This window comes from Perissodus microlepis, chromosome 16 (assembly GCF_051167445.1).
Source record: "Perissodus microlepis isolate ML-2025 ecotype Zambia chromosome 16, ASM5116744v1, whole genome shotgun sequence".
NCBI classification, from domain to species: domain Eukaryota; kingdom Metazoa; phylum Chordata; class Actinopteri; order Cichliformes; family Cichlidae; genus Perissodus; species Perissodus microlepis.
The window spans coordinates 10,754,675-10,777,230 of NC_140476.1; the positions used below are offsets into that span (position 1 = coordinate 10,754,675).

Genomic DNA, 22,556 nt, shown 5'->3' on the forward strand with positions numbered 1-22,556 from the left:
TCAAAACAGTAATCTCTTATTTATTGAAAATGTAAACCATCATTTCAACATGAACCAAAATCTCACAGAAATGTTTCCAGAACTTTATTGAATTCATGCCACAGAGAATTAGGGCAGTGCTGAAGGCAAAAGGAGGTAGAATATAAATGAAAATACTCCAGCTGGCGTACTCTGAAGATATGTATTAATAAAACTGATGTTCTTTTGTCTGTAAGTATGTATCATCTTGGATGTTGCCTTTCTTTAGTTGATATTGTGCACTGATTAATCTTCCTGTATTTTTTTTTCTTTAACTTTATTCCCAAAAGTTTTATACTCTGCATGATTGTCATTGTATAAACTTACAGCATAATTCTAGTAATAAATATTTATTCTACCAGTTTATGTTTTGAATTGGTATTTTAATAGTCAAACATGTTGCAGTTGTATTTCTAATTATTTTCTGTTAGCTGAATGTGACTGAGAGTTAGCTAACATCTGAATATAGCCAACAATTTTGTCTTGAACTCTATTAATTTGTGTTCTTAATAACTCTTAAGTTAGATGGATGCTGTTTCAGATTATGATTGTCATATTGACTATCCTGCAGATGCTAATGGCTGTTTAGTGTTGCACACATGTGCATAATGTCCATTAGTAGTCCTCTGAGTCATTTCATATGTGTGTGTATATGAGAATGTGGAGATGCTGCTAATATACTTGATAAATGTAAAAATCAAGCATGTTCCCATTTAATGTGGACCCGAATCCAACATATGTGAAAATTGGGGTGTCATTAAACATTACGCAACACTTGTGAATCCTGAGCCTGCTGCTGATTTCATGTTACACTTCGAGAATGGTAAGAAGCTGTAAACCAAATAAATCACTACACACACACCGGTAGCATTGGCATATGTGTTTATTCCGATGAAGTGTCAGAATGACATTAAATATAATAAGAAACAACTTTCCAAATTTCAAGTTGACAACATGCACTTTGGTGTGTTAACATGAATAAATCTGCTCGCAAACATTGCAATGATGATATCCAGTATCAGAGCAGTATCTGTTTGCACAGAGTCATCTCAGTCCATCAGAGTAGTAAAGTATCAAATAAAACCATGCACTGAACTATTTGTGGCTCGAGGTGCCGAAGTTCTGCCTCACAACAATCAGCCCAGCGGACAGTTTTACTTCTATATGACACAGAGAAAGTTGTGCCATCTGCACTGAAATGCACAGCAGTAACATACACTTTATAATGATAAAATAGTGGAATGTGTTTATCTATAGAGCTTGTATTTTAAGCAAAGCTTTGTGATAAAATGCAGCTCATGTGAAGCATTCTGCAAGAATGAGACCAGTTTGGCTTTCTTTCCTAAGTGGGTCTGAGCCCCGAGGAAGTCGGTACACCTCCCTAAGAGGATCACTTTCCCTAGATTACAAACAACAGAAGAAACGTTCAAATGTTCAACATCAATCCCACATCCGGTCTCTGTACATGCTACAAGCCGTCATGTTGTAACACACAGTGAGTTTGCAGTAACCATTCAATAAATCCTGTGGCTCAGACGCTTGTTATGATCAATATTTGTTGACAGCACATCGGGACGGGGGAGGGATTATTTTATAGAACACTGACAGGTAACAGTTATTCACTCACATGTATTTAATAAATCTAAATTTCGCCCTCGGCACTTTGGCTGTATTGAATTAATTCAGATTATAAACGCAAACTTAAAAAAATGCAGAATAAATACCAATTTGCACGGAGATCATGCCACACAAAGATGCATAGCACATACAGTAACAAGGCAATCCAACATACTGCAGGTGATGGTCGAGTCCACCTCTGTAGTATGTTGTATAATATTAAAATGTAGGTCCAAAAAACAAAAAAAAGGCAGACAAAATACTTATTATGCATAATATTAATGGAAATAAACACTACTATTACATAAAATGATACAAGTTGGAAATATTTGAGGTTATTTACACATTTAGGACATTTTCTGTCTTTGGGCTTACTTGATTGTTATAATAATGAAGCAGTAATATTTTTCAATAAAGGTGGTGGCAAAGCTTTTAAGTCATCATATTACCTCCAGCTTTCTATGTACTCATAAAACTCATATGTCACTTTTTTAAATACAGGAAATTAGCAGGCATGTGTAAAACACACAGTGGAGCAATTCTGCAAAAATGGTACAAGGCACAATGTTAAAGCTGTCAGACCGACAATGTGACTGCGGAGCTGCCGGCTGCAGGCACATGAAATTGAAAGCGCAATGCTTTCTAGCCATAACCAACCTAAATGCAACATAGCAGTTGCAAAACACACAAATTCTTTATTTTAATTCTGGGCTTGTACACGGCTACCTCACGGTCTCGTCTATCTTTCCCTCTCCAGCTGCTCCACTGTGTTTTTACTTCCTTGCAACAGTTTCAGACAGCTTTTTCAGTCTCTTCTTCAGCTCCAGGGGGAATTTCTCATAGCACTTCTTACACACCGGCTTCATGTCAAACTCCACAAACTTGTTCCTGTGGGAGAGAGAGAAACAACTGTATTTCAGAAGACTGGTCAGTGATCAGTAGAGGATATTGTCTCCAGGTGAGAGGACCTATTTGCTATTTTGTAACATATGATATGTGTAGCATCACTGTAATGATCTCATTCCTTCAGAAGCCCGTTTCTGACAAGTCTCAGACCTACTGAGACTTGAGATTACTTTTAAAATCCAATTTTTTGAATACATTTTAATTCCATCATTAAAACTCTGATTCCTGCAAAAATTGGACGTAGCAACGTCTGAATTTTGAATGTTATTTTTCAGACCTTTATTTCAAAACCCCAAATCCTGGACAAAGATGCACACCTTCCCATGTGTGTTTCTGGTAGGGTGCTGCAATTAATCATATTTTTATCTTTAAGACAATACACAAGAAGAAGACAACTGTCTTAACTTAAGACTTAAATTTGGATACTGATACTGGTATACAGGGATTCTAAAAATCACATTATACTCTGCATTCAAAGTATCATGTCACATTTGACTTCTGACCTAATATTTACATTTCGCATCTGCCTTTCTTTCAACTTGACCTCATCTTTTCCCACCCTTCATAACAAAAACTGACACCCTACAAGGCTGAGACATGATCAAGATGACAGAAACACGCATCCCTCTTTTAATAATTGCAGTCTCAACTTTAAATGAAGTCATTCTGATCATTGTTTTTCAAGCAGTCCTAATTTATGTCTGTTTTAGCGCTGGGATTCATGGGCATTCTCAATGCCTTTTGATGAATAACTATTCCTGAATGAACAGAATCTTGCCTGTGTTTTCCTTGACAGAAATCAATGTGTGTGCTGACACAGAGTTACAAGAAAATATTTACAGAGATGTCGAAGGTCTTTGGGTGCCTTCTGATTGTGTTCACTTCTACTAACTTGGCCAGCTCCCTAACCAATTTCCTCCAGCTGCCCCTGAACAGCCTTCCCTCCCAAAGTAGATAATCGCTGTATGGAGCGGCGCACGTGTCATAACTGTTAGGACCTCGGAATTTCAACAGCTGATGCCAGAAAGCTGCCGGAAATGATTACGGCTTTGCGCCTTACACCAGACAGACTGGGAGACCCATGAAACAAAGCTTTCCCTTCAACCTGTGATTGATCTGATTTTCCTGTTTGCACAGCAGAGTTTACAAGAGTACCGGCTTAAATCCTTACTAGCATTTCCGACTAGGAAAAGAACATTTTGCTGAAATGTTCCCGGTCTTACGTCACTCAGATATACTCAGTCATCTACAATTCTCTGCTTGTATTTTTGTTTCATGCCTTGGAAGCCAACTGAACTCAGTGTATCAGTGATCTAAGGGTTAAAAGTGGCATGGAAAGTAGGAAAAAACTGAAAGAGATAGCAAGGAAGACAAAAACTGACCAAAGGAAAAATCAGCTGAAGTAAGGAGAGAGCAGAAAGAGAGGGATCACAGACACATGGGTATCAATTTCTTCTTCTTCTCTTTTGAGTCACGTTCTCGCTTGGCCAGCCGACGTTTCATGTCATCAGGGAGGCGCTCATAGCAGTGTTTGCACACCGGCTTCAGATCCACCTCCACAAACTTATCCCTGATAGAGCAGGGAGGAAGCAGAGATGGAAATGTGAAAGAGGAGGAAGACATGAGGAGGGGCAGAGAAAGAAGATGAAGGGAAAGGAATGAAGGAGAGGGAAGGGGAAAAGTGGGACAAGACAGGAGGACGATGAAAGGAAGGTGAGGTGAAGAAATAAGCCATCAGAGACACAGCATAAGAGAAAGGTAAGAAAAAACAGTTTGGTAGCAGCAGCAAACAGTCTCATATGGAGGATAGTGAAAAGAAACGTGACAGACTACACAGAGAAACCGTCAGACATATCACATGTGAAAGTCTACAGAGAGCCTTCAGAGATTCATAATTCAGTTTGAATTGTCTTCAAAACTTACTTCAGGGTGAGCTTGGTGTTGCAAGTAGAGCAGGCAAAACAGTTGACACACCACGCCTTGTTAAGAGCAGACACCACTGGAAAAAAAGCAGAAGGAGCAGCCACATGAGGCAGATTGTAGACTTATAGTTTAAATTAAACTAATGTTGGTGTGAAGTTCAGGCTACAAATAATTCTCAAGGCAAAACATGAGAAGAAATCAAGTTAAATTCAATATAATAAAGAAGCAGTAAAAGTAAAAAAAACAATGCTGATGTAAACAGCCATTATACATTATATTTATTAAAATTAACTTCCTCACCATCGCCTTCAATAACACGATTGCAGTGGTAGCAAACATCTCCAAACAGCTGCATGTGATGAGGAGAGAGAAACAAAAGGTTAACAATGCACTGATACATCTTATCAGTTTTTATTAAGGCTCACATGACACACAGTACTGTGCTCAGAAGGCACAGAAACAAGCACAGGCTACAAGGCATTTGGAGTGAAAAAGAAAAAAGATCCAATAAAGCTTTCGAACACTAGGTGGAGTTGTTACATTGACAATCATCTTTGAGAGCCACTGAAGTGAACACTAATGTAACGTGTCTCATATACATGTATGAGAAAGACGAGCTTTAAGGCTCCTTTACGAAGAAAAAAAAAAGATCTCCTGATTGCTCCCCACCAAATCAGTGCCTATAATAGCAAACTCCTTACGATCATGGAAGTCTGTGCCGAGCTCATTAGTAGAAAAAACATCAGAAACTGAGAAACCTGAGCTTTTTGCTCGGCTCGCTTCTACATGCGTTTATCTCATTATTGAGATTTTAGTCAATAATGATTTAGATGATAAAGAGATAAAGTCCACCAAAAAATGTAAGCATTTTGATATAATATTATAGATCTATGATCATGATCATGCTAATTGCATTGGGACAAGAGAAATATCTCTTTCAATGTTACACATATCTACCTGTGCAAGTGGTTTAGACTCACTGGACAAAAACTAATACGTGTATATCTGGAACAGATCCATAATGCTTACATACACTTATGGTCACTTTATTAGGTACACCTTTGTTAGTACCTGGTTGAACCTCCTTTTGGAATCTTAACTGCCTTAATTCTTCATGGCAAAAATTCAACAAAGTGCTGTAATAATTCCTCAAAGATTTTGGTGCATATCGACATGATAGTATTACACAAATGCTGCAGATTTGTCAGCTGCACATCTATGATCTTCCACCATGTCCCAAAGGTGCTCTATTGGATTTAGATCTGGTGACAGAAGGCTATTTGAGCACAGTGAACTCGTCATGTTGAAGAAACCTGTTTGAGATGATCTAAACTTTGCGACATGGTCTGTTATCCTACTGGAAGCTGCCATCAGAAGATGGGTACACTGTGGTCATAAAGTGATGGGCATGGTCAGGAACAATACTGAAGTAGGTGTTTTAATGATTCTCAAATGACACCAGGAGCCTGAGCTGTTGGTACAGGGCAAGATGGGGCAATGCTTTCATGTCAGCTACACCAATTTGTTGATCAGGTGTACCCAATAAAGTGTCCAGTAAGCATATGAAAAAAAAAATTGTCCATTTCGATGTTCGACTGCAAATTTTCACGTTTTCATCTTTATTTTATACTTCAGCAGCTGTGGACGAACACAGTTCCAGTTCACTGCTAATGTAAACTCTGTTACTGATACTGATAGAGTCATGCATACCATAAACTAAGACAGAGAAATGCGAGTTTCACAACAGGCTAAACATAACAGCATGTTTCAATTTCTATTTTGGTGTTCCACATTAATATTTCGAGTACCAGTGTGTGTTACCTGGTTGTAGTGCGTTTCGCAGTAGGCCAGGCCCTTGCGTTCGTAGTGACGGTGTCCCAGGAAAGGTTTCTCACACTTAGCACACACAAAATGCTGCAAGCAAACCCAAGCCAGGCACACATGGTTAGCACAGCCATCAGTCAGTACAGTACCCCACACTCAGACTGTGTTAAAGGTAGCAGCACAGTCCGGCTTAGATATTATCAGAACATAAATAGATCAGTTGTTTCAAATGTTTTGTTACTGCATCCATACAGAGAGTTGAGAAGTCAGAATAGTGACCTCTAGACGACCTCTAGAGGATATTGGGAAAATATAACATTTTTATGATGGTAATGAATAAAAATCATATCTCAGCTACGAGATATTACATATTTTTGATTAATTAATGTGAGGGCATGGATTTTTTAAATAGCTGATTTTGGTGGATAGTTTTACGATCCACTTTTTAAATGCTAACATTCATTTACAAAATAAATACTATATATACAGCCAGTATCTTTTTCTGGTAGCACATATAAACTCTCAGACAGAGCTCTAGATGTCACAGGACAATAAAGTTCTCTAGATACCCTTAAATGTTAAGTCAGGAAAAGCACCTCGTTTGAAATTAAGGTGGAAGTATGATTAGGCCTCAAGAAAAAAGTTTGCCAAGATATCCACTTTTTAGTTGAAAGACTGATTAGAAAACTTTTATACTTGTGTAACCCCTTGTATGGAGGCCGGGTGACTGTAGCCAGGCAGGGAGGCGGGGCGGTAACCAACGTAAGGCCGGTGCTTAATCCCCTCACCATATCAAAGTGTCTCTCACAATAGGCACGACCGCCTCGCTCATAAAACGGGTGACCCTGAAACGGGCGCTCGCACACAGTGCACACATGATGCTACATGTGGAGGAGGGAAGACAGGAAAATATGCAAGGAAATATGTAAGAATAGAGATGTAAATAGGAAAAATAAAGCCAATAAACGTAACTGTGGAGGTAAAAAATATGGATAAAAAGTATGGCACATTTTTCACTAGGATAAAATATAGATAATAGAAAGCAATCATTTTCTTTTCTCTATGAAATCCAGCTGAGAATTACTGTGTTTGTTCTAAATACAGAAAAGGAAAATAACCAAAGAATACATCATTTAGATTTAAAATAGATCCACATACAATCTGACGAATCATACTAAATAAATGAACACACTGAAATATTATCTCCTTCAAGGTGACTCTATTTTCAGTGAATAAATTGAGCCAAGTTAATGTAACTAAAGCTGTTTTCATATGCTTTTCGGTTGTTTTATTATCACACCTCCACATGCCACTGCTTGCCCATTGCATTAACCACACGGCCTTCAATGGGTCTCCTACAGGCTCCACAGATCGGGACGCCCATCTTGTCGTGGCAGGGAAGACAGTAGAGCTCCCCCTTCAACTCCCTTGCATCAGCTGTCAGCTCCTTACTGAAAAGGTAAAAAAAACCCACAATAAACAATCCCAGTACCTTTTACTGTAATTGAAGAGATTTATTTAGCTGTCATTTACGTACACAACACAATAGAGCATATGTGAATATGATCAGATAGCTTCACACAGCTGCAATAACACAACCTGTCCAGCAGAGAGCGATAATACGCCTTTCTGAAAATGCTCCTTGTTTAACAATTGTTTCAAACATGTTTGACAGTGATTTTCTTTTTAATAGAAAGTCTCTGTTTACCCGCAGTTGTTGCAGTTGAAGTGATCAGGGTGGTAGGGGTCGTTCTTGAAAAGCAGAGGCTGCTCCTCAATAATGGCGTGGCACTTCTGACAGATGTACTTGCCGAGGCCCCGAGCTTTCTCTCTGTTGTGACATGGGCGGCACAGATGCCTGGTGAGACAGCAAGGGGGAAAGAAATATAGAAAGACAGATGAATACTTGTTTAGATGCTTTATCACCTAATTATGAGTATTGTAGATCTTTCCACATCTGGTTTTGTCTTCTGTGATTCAAGTGAATCAAACAGAGCCTACACGTATCCTCCATAAATCCTTCTCACAGGAGTTAGATGTGTCCATGACATGCTTTTATACATTAACTGAGGCTAACAGTGAAAATTAGGTTGGGACTTCCTCATATGTAGAACTTTTAACTACTTGAAATATTTTGTTTTAAACAAAGGTGCTGCCTGTGCAGAGCTTGCAAGAAGCAGGACAAATGATGCTTGCTCATTGGTGTGAAAACCACCACACATTTATTTCGGTTGGACAATAGATATATATATATATAAAGTATCTGATAAAAAGCATTACAGAAAAAAAACTAGCTTTCTATATCTGTTAAAACAGTGGTCCCCAACCCCCGGGCCTCGGACCGGTACCGGTCCGTGAGTCGTTTGGTACCGGGCCGCAAGAGTTGAGGCTCAGGTGTGAAATGTATAGTTTTCAGGGTTTTTATCGGTTTTCAGCGTAATTTTGTTATCGTTTTTATCGTTTACTCGGTTTTCCTTGGTCTTTTCACATGTGTTATGAATAAATTTTCTTTTTTTCGGTACCGGTACTAGTTTTATTTTGTTGTATTTATCCGCGACACCTTAAAGGCTGGTCCATGAAAATATTGTCGGGCATAAACCGGTCCGTGGCGTAAAAAAGGTTGGGGACCGCTGTGTTAAAAGACATCATTTAAAAAGAATCGCAACCGAAACTGTGGTGAGTTGATGTAGATGACTGACCTTCCAGCATTCTTAACAAATCCAACATCTGCGAGCACAGCCTGGCAGATATCACAGCAGAAACAGTCTGGATGCCAACTGTTGTTCATTGCCTTGATCACACGGCCAATAATGAACTCACCTGGGAGAAAAAAATTTGTTTAAATAGGTGTGTTCATGATAATGCAAACGTTACGCAGGCATTAATTATGTCAAGAGAAACACAGTCCACATCCTCCCTTTGAAACAGATGTAGCAGGTAAAAAAGACGGATGGATTTAATTAATTCCCTGTACTCACCACACTGGTGGCAGCAAGGTGCAAACAGCATCTGGAAGTCATGCTCACAGTACTTCCTGCCTTCAAACTGTCAACAGATCACATAAATAGATTAGAACAGTTATAACACTGATAAACAATGTCATTAAAAAAAGCTCAAATAGCTAAAATATACACAAACTTCTAATTATTATACTGTGTGAACCACTGACTGTAAATAAAAGGTGGATGTAGCCTTGAAGTTCTTTGTAGTGGCCAGCAGGGGGCGATTCTGGTTTAAAAAAGAGATCAGACTGTATTGGGGTTTCTTACATGACATCATCTGCAGATTGCTCGAGAGATGTCTGCCGTTGCTGGTTGCTGGGTCTTACTGGGTGAAATTGGATTCAACTAAAGTGTTGCACTAAAAACCTCCTAGTGATTGCCACGGCCACTGTTAGTACTTTTATTGTTATCTGGACAAACTATACCTGCTAACTACTAGCCAAGCAGCAGTACAATGAATCGGTGATTTTGAGGGCAAACTGTTTGCATTTCTGGTTTGTGTTGCCCTTTCCACAGTTTTACTACTGGAGAGTAGCTGTTAAATGTTTGTAGACAAGTCCATCACTTCTATTCAAAATACAACTGGAGCAATATGCTATACCTCAAAATATCAGTTTGGAGGTTTTTGCCATTTTGCCTTAGTGACTTCCATGTGGCTTCCAGGGGTTCACTAACTGGTCTGTAAGTTTTAGACATTATTTACCCAGCAACTGCCATAAACCTCAAGCAACCACTTGCAACCACATGCATCACTAGTTTCAAGTGTTCAGCACAGCGTGATGTTTATTTGGTTATTTAAGGTGCCAGTTAGAGTGAAATTTAACAAAAAAGTACATATTTTGATTGACAAGTTGCTACCTTATGAGTGCACAGTGTCATTGTTTCTCAGTTGGAGACAACTGAAATGCATAAATTGACTTCACGCACCACTGGGTAATCTCTCGTCCCACTGTCTGGGTGTAACAGCAGTGTCATGACCGAGCTTTCTAAAGGTTAATCTGGATGAGTGACTGCCACAGTTTATATTTTATTATATCATGAATGTGACTGGAAACACTTACAGGCTACAATCCAGTAACAGGGGTGTCGGAAAAATGGACCGTCTAATGACGAAAAATGATAATTCCTTTGAACGATTAAAGGATATGCAGGAAAAGAAAGTGGGTTTGGGGGTGGGGGTCAAATAACAGAAGGGGTGTTTAAATCAGTTCGGCAGGTGGAATTAAACCCACACTGTTGTAACCCAGTTTTAGAATATAAAAAGAATAAACAGGCTATTGTACATATTTCTTTGTATACATTTAACTGTATTTAAACTTTATATATTAAGTCTTCCCTTTAAAACAAGAGTTTTATTATCATTCTTATCAAGAAGGTTTTCTTTTAAATCTGCATTTTACAGTTAATATGTATCAACTGACACAGCAGTGATGAGCAAAAGCTGACAAAATGACAAGAAGCATAGCACAATCATCAAGGATGCACAAGTTGTGAGGCTGATACTGATGCTGATACTTCAAAAGCAAAACAAAAAACTCATTACCAGCCATCCCAGTATTTACTGTCACACAATGGGGCGGCTAATCTTTATCTGAGTATTTATAGGAGCATGTAGCATGAGGAATGACATCTAACATCCTTGGCTTTGATGTTTATTTACTGATCAGAGCTAACAGGTTCTCTGGAGCCGGTGAAACATCTGGCCCTGTGTCAAGTATGCAAACGGTTTACTGGAAGAGAGCTTCTAATAGTCCAATAATCCTTTAAGGTTGTGCTCGCCCTTCTTTATTTACTTTAACTGGACAGTTCCCTCACACTAAACATTGATCTAACTATATAAAGAAGGCCAATTTATTGTTAAGCTGCATTGTAAGCTTTGTTAGGCAATGAAGCATATCTGCTATAAAAAGTTGACACAATTAGCAGGTGTTTATTATAATGCACAAACCTGTCAGGTACCATCATGCATATTTTATGGGATTAGTAAAGAAAAAGATGTTACCTCATAGAAGAGCCCCTCTGGGAACTGCTGGAAACACTGGGCACACACGAAGCACTGTTCATGGTAAAGTTCCCCGTTGCTGTTCACTATCTTCTCTACTGGGTCAAAGCCACTCTTGCAGCGCTCACACATGGCATTGGCCAGTGCATTGGCCATGTTGCTGAGGAGAAGAAAAACAAACTTAAAATCAAGGACAAAGTATATTTCTGTACTCAAAAGATTAGTTGATATAAACCTTAAATACAATATAATCATAACAAAAAGCTTTTGCAAATGAAGCAAAACTCGCTTCGCTCAAGATATTATTGGCTTCAAATAAAGAAATAGCGCCATAGCAACAGGTCGCTAGTAGCAAATGACATTATTATTCCCTTGGACAGAAAGACACATTGTGCTACCATGTTTGTTGATCTATCCAAGGCATCTGATTCTCTTGAGCAAACCCTGCTCTTAGGCAGACTCAGTGATGTTGGTTTGGGTGACTGTGTTCAGGAGCTAGCTTGCGGATATATCTCACTGTGTATATACAGATGGATACAAGTCAAGTTTTCTGGACAGTCCCCCACGGTTAAATTTTAGACCCCTGTTTTTTTTCTATTTTTAAAAACACAATTTAAAAGAATTGATTTACTGCTAAAATGCAGCTTTATGCAGATGACACCATACTTTACTCTGAGTCAGGGCATTGCCTTTTGTCTGTTGCAGGCATCATTGTGTGGTTTAAAGGTGGTTCATAATGCTAAGGAAACATAACTGTGTATTCTATAATCCGGTTTATTGGCCTTCATTAATCCTAAAGCTGGGAACCAAGTCACTCATTGCTTTGAAGGTGACTGCTGGTTGCTTGCCAACATTCCAGGCTCTAGTATCCAAGGTAAGCCCTCTATTGCATTAAGTACCAGGTCATATCTCAGTCAACAGTATTCTTTACTCTCATTCATGGTTGCTTCAGTCAGTCGCAAAGTTTATCTCAGCTCCTACCTACTTTGTGTTGCCAACCGTTACTTCACCTGTGGTTACCAAATATTCATTCCCATGGTCTCTGGTTGCCACTTCCCTGCAAATTGTTTTTGCCATACTGAGTAAACTACTTTCTTATCTGCATCAACTCCTATGGCTTACAAAACAACTGCTAATAATGTATGAGTAGTCCTCTAGACGGCTCCTCTTTAGGGTACCCAGGGTTTTCCCCCCTATTTAATAAGTCCAACCTTACTTCTCTAACTTAATTATATAAAATTATTTTATTGTTTCCTACCATTGATTTTACATCTGTAATGAATTTCTTTCTGTAACATATTTCCCTAAAGAATAATAATAACAAGGGTCATGCCAGGACACACCTAACACCTAATGTAGTATCGTCCACCAACATGATAACAGCTGAAAGATATACTGAGTCAAAAGAGAAAGTAATGTGGGAAAGACCAGTCACACACACACACACACACACACACACACACACACACACACACAGACACACAAGGTTTGAGGTTTATTTTGGCTCAGCTGATTTGGGAAACAAACTAAAGTTACTGCTCATCCATCCAAGAAATGTGAGTGCATGCACTAAAATGGATTCATACAGAAAACAAAACAGAACAAAAAAAACCCCAAAAAACAGAACAGATGTGGTCTAATGATTTATTTATTTATTTTTTTAAAAAAGCTTGAAAACCTGAGACAGGCATCAGCTATTGCTGTTTTGGTCGACAATCAGAATTGTTTGTTTTGAGAAACTTTGGGTTTCTCTGGTTTTGTATTTTTGATTATTCTTGGTGTCATGGTTCTGTATTCTGTTTGTTGACATTCGGGCTTTCTCTTATGATCTTATGGTTACTGTCCAATTATCTGTGCATTTAGTTAATTGAAGGTTGTGTATCCCCTTTGTGTATTCCCACTCTGTTCCTTGTCTTTGGTCTCCATGTTTTGTCTTCTATCTGTGTTAAGCCTGGTTGTCTTAGTCTTAGTGTCTGTTCCTCCCTGTATCTTATGTCTAGTTTTACTTCCTCCTTAGGCATTATGCTAGTTATCTCCAGCTGTGTTCTCATCTGTTTCCCATTCTCTCGTTATCCTTTGTTTGTATCTATTGCCTCAGTCTTCCCTTGTTTTTGTCACATCTTCTCCCTCGCATTATCTTTATTAAAGGGTTTTTTTATACCTTCCTTAGCTTGTGTTATTTTATAGTTCGTTTTAGTTTAATAAAAGCATTTTTAGCTTAGTTTAATCCTCTTGTTTCCATGTGCTGTATTCTGAGTGCAACTCTGCCAGCCACACAACCAGTCCTTACATTTTTTTTTTACTGCTGTACTGCTAAAAACACAACTGTAATGCATCACTGGGGGTGGGCCCCAGGCTAATATTTCCTTATGTTGCAAAAACCGGTGCCAGAACAAGCAGCACATTATGAGGCACACCCAAAAACCTGCAACAGAGATTCGTGAAACCATCCTCAAAAAACAAAAAGAATTATTTGCAATTTTTTCTTCTGTCAACCATCACATCTGCAAAATTTGTCACAAGACACAGTTAAAACCCCCAAACTTTTAGTTCATTTAAATAAAAAGAAGATCTGACACATGAACAGCTGGCACACAGCTGGATGTTTTGATTTTGATTTACAAAATGGAAAACAAGCCAAACTGATCTGGCAACTGGCAAACTACGCTCTCTATCAAACTGAATGAATCTATTGTGAAAAATGTGCAACACATCTGTCAAACAGTCAGCTCAAATTAACAGCATCTAGTTTTTATAGATGTTGACAAGTTTTGGCTATGCTATCATCTAATATTTGGCTGATTGGTCCTGTGTGCATCTGACCAGTTTGTATTTACTCCTAAAGGTAGGATTTGTTAGACCGAGCACAGAGATCTGACCAAATGAATCCGGTATGGCAATCTCTACACAATTCTCCCCAATCTGATCCTTTATATTATCATAACTCTCCAAACCCACTTCTGTTACAAATTATACTCAGGCTGAACTTTGGACTACTTTCATCTCGACCTCAAGCACAGAAAGCAATCAAATGCCAAAACTGCAACATTCACTGTTAATTAATAAAAGCATATGCCCCCTGCTCAGAATAACAACACCTCCTAACACTTAAGACAAACTGGAGGTAAATGGGAATGTGCAGACATTTGCAGAGATAAAGGAACAACGACAAGGGAATAGCGGGACTGTCCCGGCTCCGCTGCTTTGTTTTAAAGGTCACAATACCACAGTGTATCTAAGCAAAAGAAGTACGCACACAAGGCCGTTGAAGGATGTTTATGGAGTGATGCCATCTGTTCATTTAAACTCACACCAACTTGGGAATCATCAAGAATTCCATAAACTTCAAGACATTTTAACTCACTGTTTAGGGCTTTACTCTAAACTGGTCATCATTCCAAATGTCTGCCAAATGGCTTTAAGAATGCGCGCTACATCAAACGGGTAGAGTGAGTGGAGGTTCTTTTAACATGAACACATTGAAACAAGATGTTTCCACTCCTCACATGCTTATCAGACGCATATTGTTTTATATGCCCTGTCTGGGCTGATATCAAACACACTGAGAGCCCTGCCCTGTCCACAGGCTTGGTGGGAGGAAGTGATACATCCTTTAGGCATTTCCACTCTGCTATCAGCTTCTAGCACTCTGTGTGAGCCAAAGACAAGCCAGAGATGCAGATCTCAGACAAAATACGTTTTTTCTTTAAACCTGGTGCAATCAATGACAATCCGGCTCTTTTTAAGGCCGTGTAGGCTGAAAGAAAATTCTCACCAGCTTTTGCATGAACTGCTCATATGGACAAGTCAAGAGAGGGCAAAATGATTTCTAATACAATTAAAATGGGTCCAGATTTCTTAAAACTCCACAGTGAATATAAAGTGGATAAAAGTGGATAAAGAAAATCATTTTTTTATGAGCACCATCTGTTCTCTCTACTCTGCCTTCTCTGGTCTCCATTTATCTTCAGGTCTTCTGATTTGAGTTTTCAGTGTTTTCTCGTTCTTCTTATATCTTTAATATAAAAAACCTGACTGTTCTGACCATGCAATTGTAAATTTCAGCTTTTCTTAGAATGATTTCAACACAGATTTACAAATAAGAATTGCCTTATTACACTGGTGAATGCTCACAGTAAAAATAGCCAAAGTTTTAACAAATGAAGTCAGCACATGTGCCAGTAATCCCCGTGAACCAACAGCTCGGTTTCCTGACTCAGCCCCTGTATGATGTCATTGAGAACGGATATTCCTAACATGACCATTTTAGGCTGTGAGCACAGAAACCCCACCCATCTGCTGTTCAAACCTTTTGTTTGCTAGGTGCAGCCAGTTAGCGAAAAGTTGGATTACAGGGAGGGGCAGGCTCAAAGATAGAGCTAAAATCAATGGATGAAATGACTGAAAAGAAATATTATATTGAAAAGTTCCATTTCAATGTTTTACACGACTGACACGGCTCTTGCTTTCTTCAAAACAAAATTTTCTGTCTCTTCTGTCTCTATTGACTGCTTCCGATGACAGGCCTCTAAGCGTCCTTTGGAGAAACCTGTGGGTGACCCTACATTCATGCTTTCCCACATGTGATGATGTACCCTGATCAGTCAGAAATAAAGTATGTATATTTAGCCTTCCTGTGTTTCAGGCACACATACTTCAAATGCCAGCCAGCATATTCTGCTTTGCATAACAACTCCCCCCCTTGGCACAAAAATAACTCTTCCTGTGTGCTCCCTCCTGTAGCGCTCAGAGCTATCCCTGCACAAACATGGCACCTAAGGAAGCTTAAGCTGATAAAACCCAGTAAATAAATCAGAATTCTTCACATTCTGTAACACGGCCGTAAGCTCGGGGTTAACACACTAACGCTACGTCAGCAAATGAGCAGAGTAAAGTCCTTAACCCACAATTTTTCTGTCATAATCCCTTTTTGTGTGCACTGCTACCACTTCAATTGGCATGTTGGTTACAAAAAGCATATTCTTAAGCTGAGAATGAGATGATACCAGTCATCATACAGCCAGGCAAAGAAGACAACTCTTTAAGTCCTGTCGATATTTTGGCAGTGGGACAGCTGAAAGGGGAACGCAGAAGACTACTACACACCTCAAGGCACAATTTACACATTCAACATCCTACACTGAGGTATATCTTTTCTCACTACACTCACAGAAATCTGTGGTTAGAGGTCTCCAAGTCACAATAAAATCTTACTTCCGATCTACTTACTAGCGAGCATAAAAATCACAAAACTCCTTGTAGACTTTCACATCACTCTTCCGCCTCTGTGATTTGGACACGGGGACCTCATCCTCCGCTCCATCTCCTCCACCGCCTTGAAGCCTCTGATGGTAGCCGTTCATCTCGTTGTGAGGACTGTGGTGTACAGCTTCTCCATCCTCAGGTATCGATGGAGGCATTCCACGTCCGTTCATATCCATGCTTATCTGAATTAACAGCAATAGTCCGTCTACCGCCGGCTCAAGAGAAATGCTATTAAAAGTCCTTACACTCCAGTAAAAATGCTTTGGGATGCTTCAGTGTTCGTTTCCAGCAGCAGGAATGCAGTAGGCAGGGAGAGCCGTAATCCACATAGCAAGAAGGAGAGCAAAACACCAATCACACTACGCTGGGAGTAGTCTCTCTCTCTCTCTCTCTCTCACACACACACACACCCTCTCTCATGGACATACTCCCCCCCTTTCTCTCACTCCCCCATCAACTCTCAGCACACACACACACTTTTCCAAACTCGCTGTCTATTCTTGGGCAGGTTGCTGAAATTGAAAGGCCCACCCTGACGCCTGTCCAGGCAGAGGTCACTGTGTCAGATCGCACTTACACACGCACACAGCATTATTTTAATTTTTGAAATCCCTAATATATAAACAGTCTTCGCCTGATATCTCCTCATGCTATCAATCTGTGTGTGTGTGTTTGTGTTAAACAGCTGGAGCTCTCAGCTTTCTGGGAGATCTAACAATGTGGCTCCAACTGAGGATTGCGCAAAGCGGGAATGTCAGACAGCGACGCAAAGAGCCTAAAAGAGTCCAGTACAAACCAGGAACAGAGAGAATAACAGTGTAACAGATTACTGTTTATTCCATCTCATGTAAGACATCATTGGATAAACACAGTCGTGAAAGAAACCAAGCAGCAGTGTGTTCAGCAAGCCTGCAGGGGCCAGACTTGAATGCGTAATCAGCCTCCTGATACGAGGTAAGTAGCTAACACATGCAGGAAAAAACAGAAGTGGCTTTAATTGCACGCATTTTCCTTTGTTATTATTATTATTATTATTATTTTTACACACAAACATCCCTGTTTCTTCCCTTTCCAGCTGTTGTGTTGTTGTGCAAAGCAGGAAATTCACACACAAGAAAAAAAAAGTTTGGTATCATGTGAAAGTCTTTATCAATGCAAGCTGCCTCGCTGAGTCAGAATCCCTGAACACTTTCATATTCACCGGCTCCAAAAACACCTTTTATGAACTGCTTTTGTTCTTTAAAAGTCTCAGCAGGATTCAAACTTGAATTCAACTGAGAAAATAGTAAGAATCTTCTCCAATATCAGTCTGAAACATCAGAAGCTGTCTAGGGCTACAATTATAAATTTGTTAATCATCTTATCATCCTATATTGGTCCAAGCCAAGGGCATTCCTTTAAAGCCACAATTCTCTTTGATAGCTCTTTATGTGGCTACACTAAGCTGGCATCTCAAATTAATGACCACTTCCCAAACCATCAAAACAACACCAGGCCATATCCGCAAATACGCTCCAGTGAGGCAAACATGTTTGACTCTCCACACTGGAGAGCAGCCAGTGTGTTAATCCAGCAGAGTAAGGGATGACTGATGATTGCTTAAACCTGTAAAGCGTCAGCACCACGATGTTCTAGTCCCATGTGTCATTGTGCGTCCAGCTGAAACATGTCAGAGTCCTTCAGTATAAGTCTTACTACATGACTCCATTCTACAAATAGACACCCAGTGGAGCCTCGACTCCAAACTAGGTGCTGGCAGCTGCTGTTTTGTGTCTGTGTATGTGTGCGAGAGAGTTTGTATACATGATAGAGGCCAACTCTGTCTTCGGAGTGGAGGAAGGCTACATAACTTCACATTCAAAGTCTATTACCCACATTTTTTTCTTGCTTGTTTTTAAAAGCATCATAGCTGTAGATTTTTTTTTCATGCCTCTTCTCGATACCAACGCATAAGCTTGCGACTAGGTGACTGGTGCTCTTGCTAGGCAACACCAGAGATACTAACTGGTGTAAAGACATTGTTCATATTTTATTAAAATACGATAGTAGTTTTACAGTGACTGAAAGATGTTACGAAACCACTGGCCACCGGAGAAGATGCCTATCTGTGATAGAAAGATGCAAACGAGTGAGAAAGTAAGCAAAGTAAACTCAGGAGGTAGAGACTCGGGGGGTAATCAAAAGGTTGCCAGTACGCAGATGTCTTAAACCTGCATTCTTTCTTTCCAGGTATGGGAGACTCCTCTGGTTGCAAAAATCAACTGATTGTATCAAAGTGTACAGGCTTTGATTTATAACCTGAGGCAATGAGTTTCTTGTGAGTTCATGGTCTCAGTTGCTAGTTTTAAGCTTGCTGAATAATATGTGGTGTTTAATCTGTAACTTTCTTGATTCAGGTAAAGAAAAGAGGGGTAAAGTGGGGTAAAGTACTGATAAGTGGCTCCTAGTCATATTTACCCCACATGTGTCATGCCTGCTTTCCAAACATCAATATGGTGAAAAAGCTCAAGGCTTCACAACAGGACTATACTAACCCTTGGATGACATCTTGGTAGGTATGTCTGAACTATCTGGTTGTCATCAAAAAACAAAGTCTGGATTCATACATAGATGACATAATCAGCCAGACATATCACCGGGCACTATTTAAAGCCTCGAGAGCTTTTTCAGAAAAGAGCATTGTCTGTCATAATGTCACGTGGTCTGTGCGGGGAATCTTAGCCACTTGGAATCAGTATTGAGTGACCGGGGCACAATGGACGCAGGGTGGGTGCTGAACAGGAAGCTTTCCTCCTGATTACAGTCACAGCACAGTGTTCCACCCTAAAAAATGAAAGACTTGAATAAACAATTATTCAAGTTCTCTGGTGCCCACACTGACCATAGTTGTCTTTGCAAGTTGGTTATTTTCTAACCATAGTGTCAATTTGAAAACATTGAATGTGCCAATATTGAAACCGGAAAATTCAAGTGTTATAACTTTTCTTCTCTAGATATTATTTAAAGGCCAAACAAGTGGCTTCAACCCAGAGCAGAGTTTGTCATTACTCAAAATGACTGTTTAGACATGTGAGGAGATGAAACCGCTCAAACTGTGCCTCTCGTTTTTGGACTTTCTGTCTTAGATTCCTGAAGCATCCAAGACACAATACTGACAGAGTTTTGTTGCTCTTTACAAGTCAGATTGGACAGTTAAGTGTATAGTCTGATCCCAGCACTCAGCCAAAGAGCTTCTCAATACTAGTGAAAGAGAAAGAGAGAGAGAATGTGAGTGTTGATATGAACGTCAACCTGAGCTTAAAACTGGCTACAGCAACTGTCAGCAGTTGGATAAATGTCTCTGGTGTGTTCCTTTAGCAGGACAGGATTTTTAGGCTTCATTCACTCCTTGTTAAATCTGACGTAATAGTGTCAAGCACTACTGAGGGTTAAAAAAAGATACTCCAATACGGGGATCAGTGTAGCTGGTCTTCCAGCAGTTATGATCAGGTAAATAATCAAGGCATCCATGAAAGAGATTTGCTGTTTCTTTAATATTAAACACAAAAAAGGTCAGCACTGTTTTAATTTTAGAATTGAACAAAGATTTAAAAAATCTATTCAAAAAGTAAAGACAAGATGGGAAAAAACAACCTTTAACCATATTATGAGTATCAATGTTGCATAGTTTGCCCACCAGAGGGCACTCCACAACATCCCTAATGGAAACAGAGTGGATGAGTAGAGCAGAGTCAGAGTTATCTGCGTAAACAAGTAATCCGAGACTTTTTTTCCTGACACGTTCCCAGTTGGCAACATGTGTTTGGAACAAACACAAAAACCAACTGATCCGAGAAGAGTTGAGGCGAGGCGAGTTTAAACTAATTAAATAACTAAATAAAACAAATGCTAAGGCAATGTGTTTGTGCTTTGTGTATCTGAAAGAAAAAAATATTTCGTAGATATGTTATTGGTTGATCATATTCGATTTTTAACTGAACAAATATCTGTGTCAGCATCGGCTGCATAACATAAAGTGAATAATAAAACATCAAAAAATTATATAATCTAGTTTTAAGCTAACATTAGCAACAGTTTTCACTTATATTAAGGGTCAATGAGTGTGGTACAGTGTCAACATCGTCATGCGGGGGCCCCGAAAAAGTAGTTTTGCAGTGTTCTGAATTATGTCATCTATATTTTGTTTTGTGGTTTGAATTGTTTGCCACAAAAAAATCATGTACTTTATCTTAATCCTCAACCAAAATCAGAACATGGGACACTCGGGATAGTGGTGTGTCCAGCATTAGCTTGAAAGAGTGCTATAAATGACCAGTGCTAATAAAAGTCTGGAGAGGGGGAATCACTGGAGGGTTCACAGGTCAGGTTCCAATCAAATGACCTGGGCTTGTCTCCAACTGTGGAGCATATTTAGACATTAGACAGAAAAAGGATAACAGATTTTTTATTTATGATTTCTGTGTGCAATATTTGACACCTTTTCTTTCTTTTTTTTTTTTCTTTTTTTTTTTTACAAAAGGAACATTAGATGTGCTGAACCAACATTTGATCCCTTTATAGACTCTATCACTGTCCGAGCCCTTGGCACTCATGATAAGCATCCATTGATTACAAAGGAGCTGATGTTTAGATGTGCACTTTTTTGACTAGCTTATCCTAAAAACACAAATACAGCTCTATTTTTCAAATGAGCAAATAAACACGGCAGAGCTTCAGCAGAGTTCGGGAGCATACACCGATCAGGCATAACATTATGAAGATCTGCTTGATATTTTGTTGGTCCCCCTTTTGCTGCCAAAAGAGCTCTGACCTGGAGTTCATGAGACCCCTGAAGGTGTGCCATGGTATCTAGCACCAAGATTTTAACAGCACTGATCAGTGACGTAGGGCCTTCATAGATCTGACTTGTTTGACCTACACAGTCAACAAATACTTGATTGGATTGAGATCTGGAGAATTTGGAGGCTAAGTCAACAACCTCAAACTCATTGTTGTGCTCCTCAAACCATTCCTGAAACATTTCTGCTTTGTAGTAGGGCGTGTCACCCTGTTGAAAGAGGCTATAGCCATCAGGGAGTACTCCAATGGGTCAGATCCACTATAGGATTTGCAGCATTGCTTAGGTTTGTGGTACGTGTCAAACTAACATCCAGATAGATGGCAGGACCCAAGTTTTCTCAGCAGAACATTGTCCACACTGCCTTCTTCCTACAGGGCATCCTGGTGCCAGGTGTTCACCCGGTATGCCATGCACATGCACCAGGCCATCCATGTGATGTAAAAGAAACCAGGCCTCCTTCCTCCACTGCTCCGTATCTGAATTCTGGTGCTCATTGTTGGCACTTTCAACATTGTTGGAACTTTGAACAAAGGACAAGGGTCGGCACGACTCTCATTCTTTTGTTATTTTTATTAATTCTATTCTATTTGGTTTTTAATGTTAAGATGGAACCTAACCAGTTTTGTTGTTTTTATGTATATATAATAACAATGCAGGTCATTTATTCATACAATATAATACAGAACATTTATGTTTAAATGTATATTACTGTAGGCTTAACTGGCTTCTTTCTGCAGGCACGCTTTAAAACTGGAATCAGCAGCAGTTCTGATTCCTCTCAACTGATGCAACACAAGGAGTCTCAGACCGAAGAAACTAATCTAACACACCACCTGTAACATACTCGCAGTGTCAACAGCAGCCATGGAAACACAGACCTGACGTCTCTTTGAGCAAAACCTTTGGCACCGAGTCAAGTGTACACACACCAGCACAAGCATAGAAGTGCACACAAACATGTAAAACTGAGCGAATTGATGAGTGTGCAAATATAATTCATGACTAACATTTCCTTTGTTTTGGGCGTTTTGTCCTGAGGGCCACTTTGACCTCCACTATCAAATGTTCAATCCCACTTAACTGCCCAGGACAGGAAAAACACACAAAGCATAACAGCAACATGTCACATGCTCTTTGTTATTAGTGCTGAGTTACTAGC

The 22,556-nt window shown here is 39.5% G+C and overlaps 1 protein-coding gene across 4 annotated transcripts in view; it reads right to left on the reverse strand.

The window, feature by feature from the left end:
- Positions 1-883: 883 nt before the first annotated feature.
- The window catches only part of lims2 (LIM and senescent cell antigen-like domains 2), a 34,231-nt gene continuing 12,558 nt past the window's right edge, over positions 884-22,556 (reverse strand). For 2 of the 4 annotated variants that reach the window (XM_084908374.1, XM_084908373.1), the window contains exons 2-11: positions 11,293-11,452; positions 9,267-9,333; positions 8,988-9,108; positions 7,997-8,146; positions 7,589-7,739; positions 6,286-6,378; positions 4,765-4,813; positions 4,465-4,540; positions 3,924-4,111; positions 2,435-2,523 (exon numbers count right to left, since the gene is read on the reverse strand). In XM_084908374.1, coding sequence (XP_084764500.1) covers positions 3,970-4,111; positions 4,465-4,540; positions 4,765-4,813; positions 6,286-6,378; positions 7,589-7,739; positions 7,997-8,146; positions 8,988-9,108; positions 9,267-9,333; positions 11,293-11,452 — 1,009 coding nt within the window. In that variant the 3' untranslated portion in view covers positions 2,435-2,523; positions 3,924-3,969. Of the gene's footprint in view, positions 2,524-3,923; positions 4,112-4,464; positions 4,541-4,764; positions 4,814-6,285; positions 6,379-7,588; positions 7,740-7,996; positions 8,147-8,987; positions 9,109-9,266; positions 9,334-11,292; positions 11,453-16,521; positions 16,982-22,556 lie in introns of those variants that run through there. The other 2 variants (XM_084908371.1, XM_084908372.1) reach the window with 2 other exon arrangements.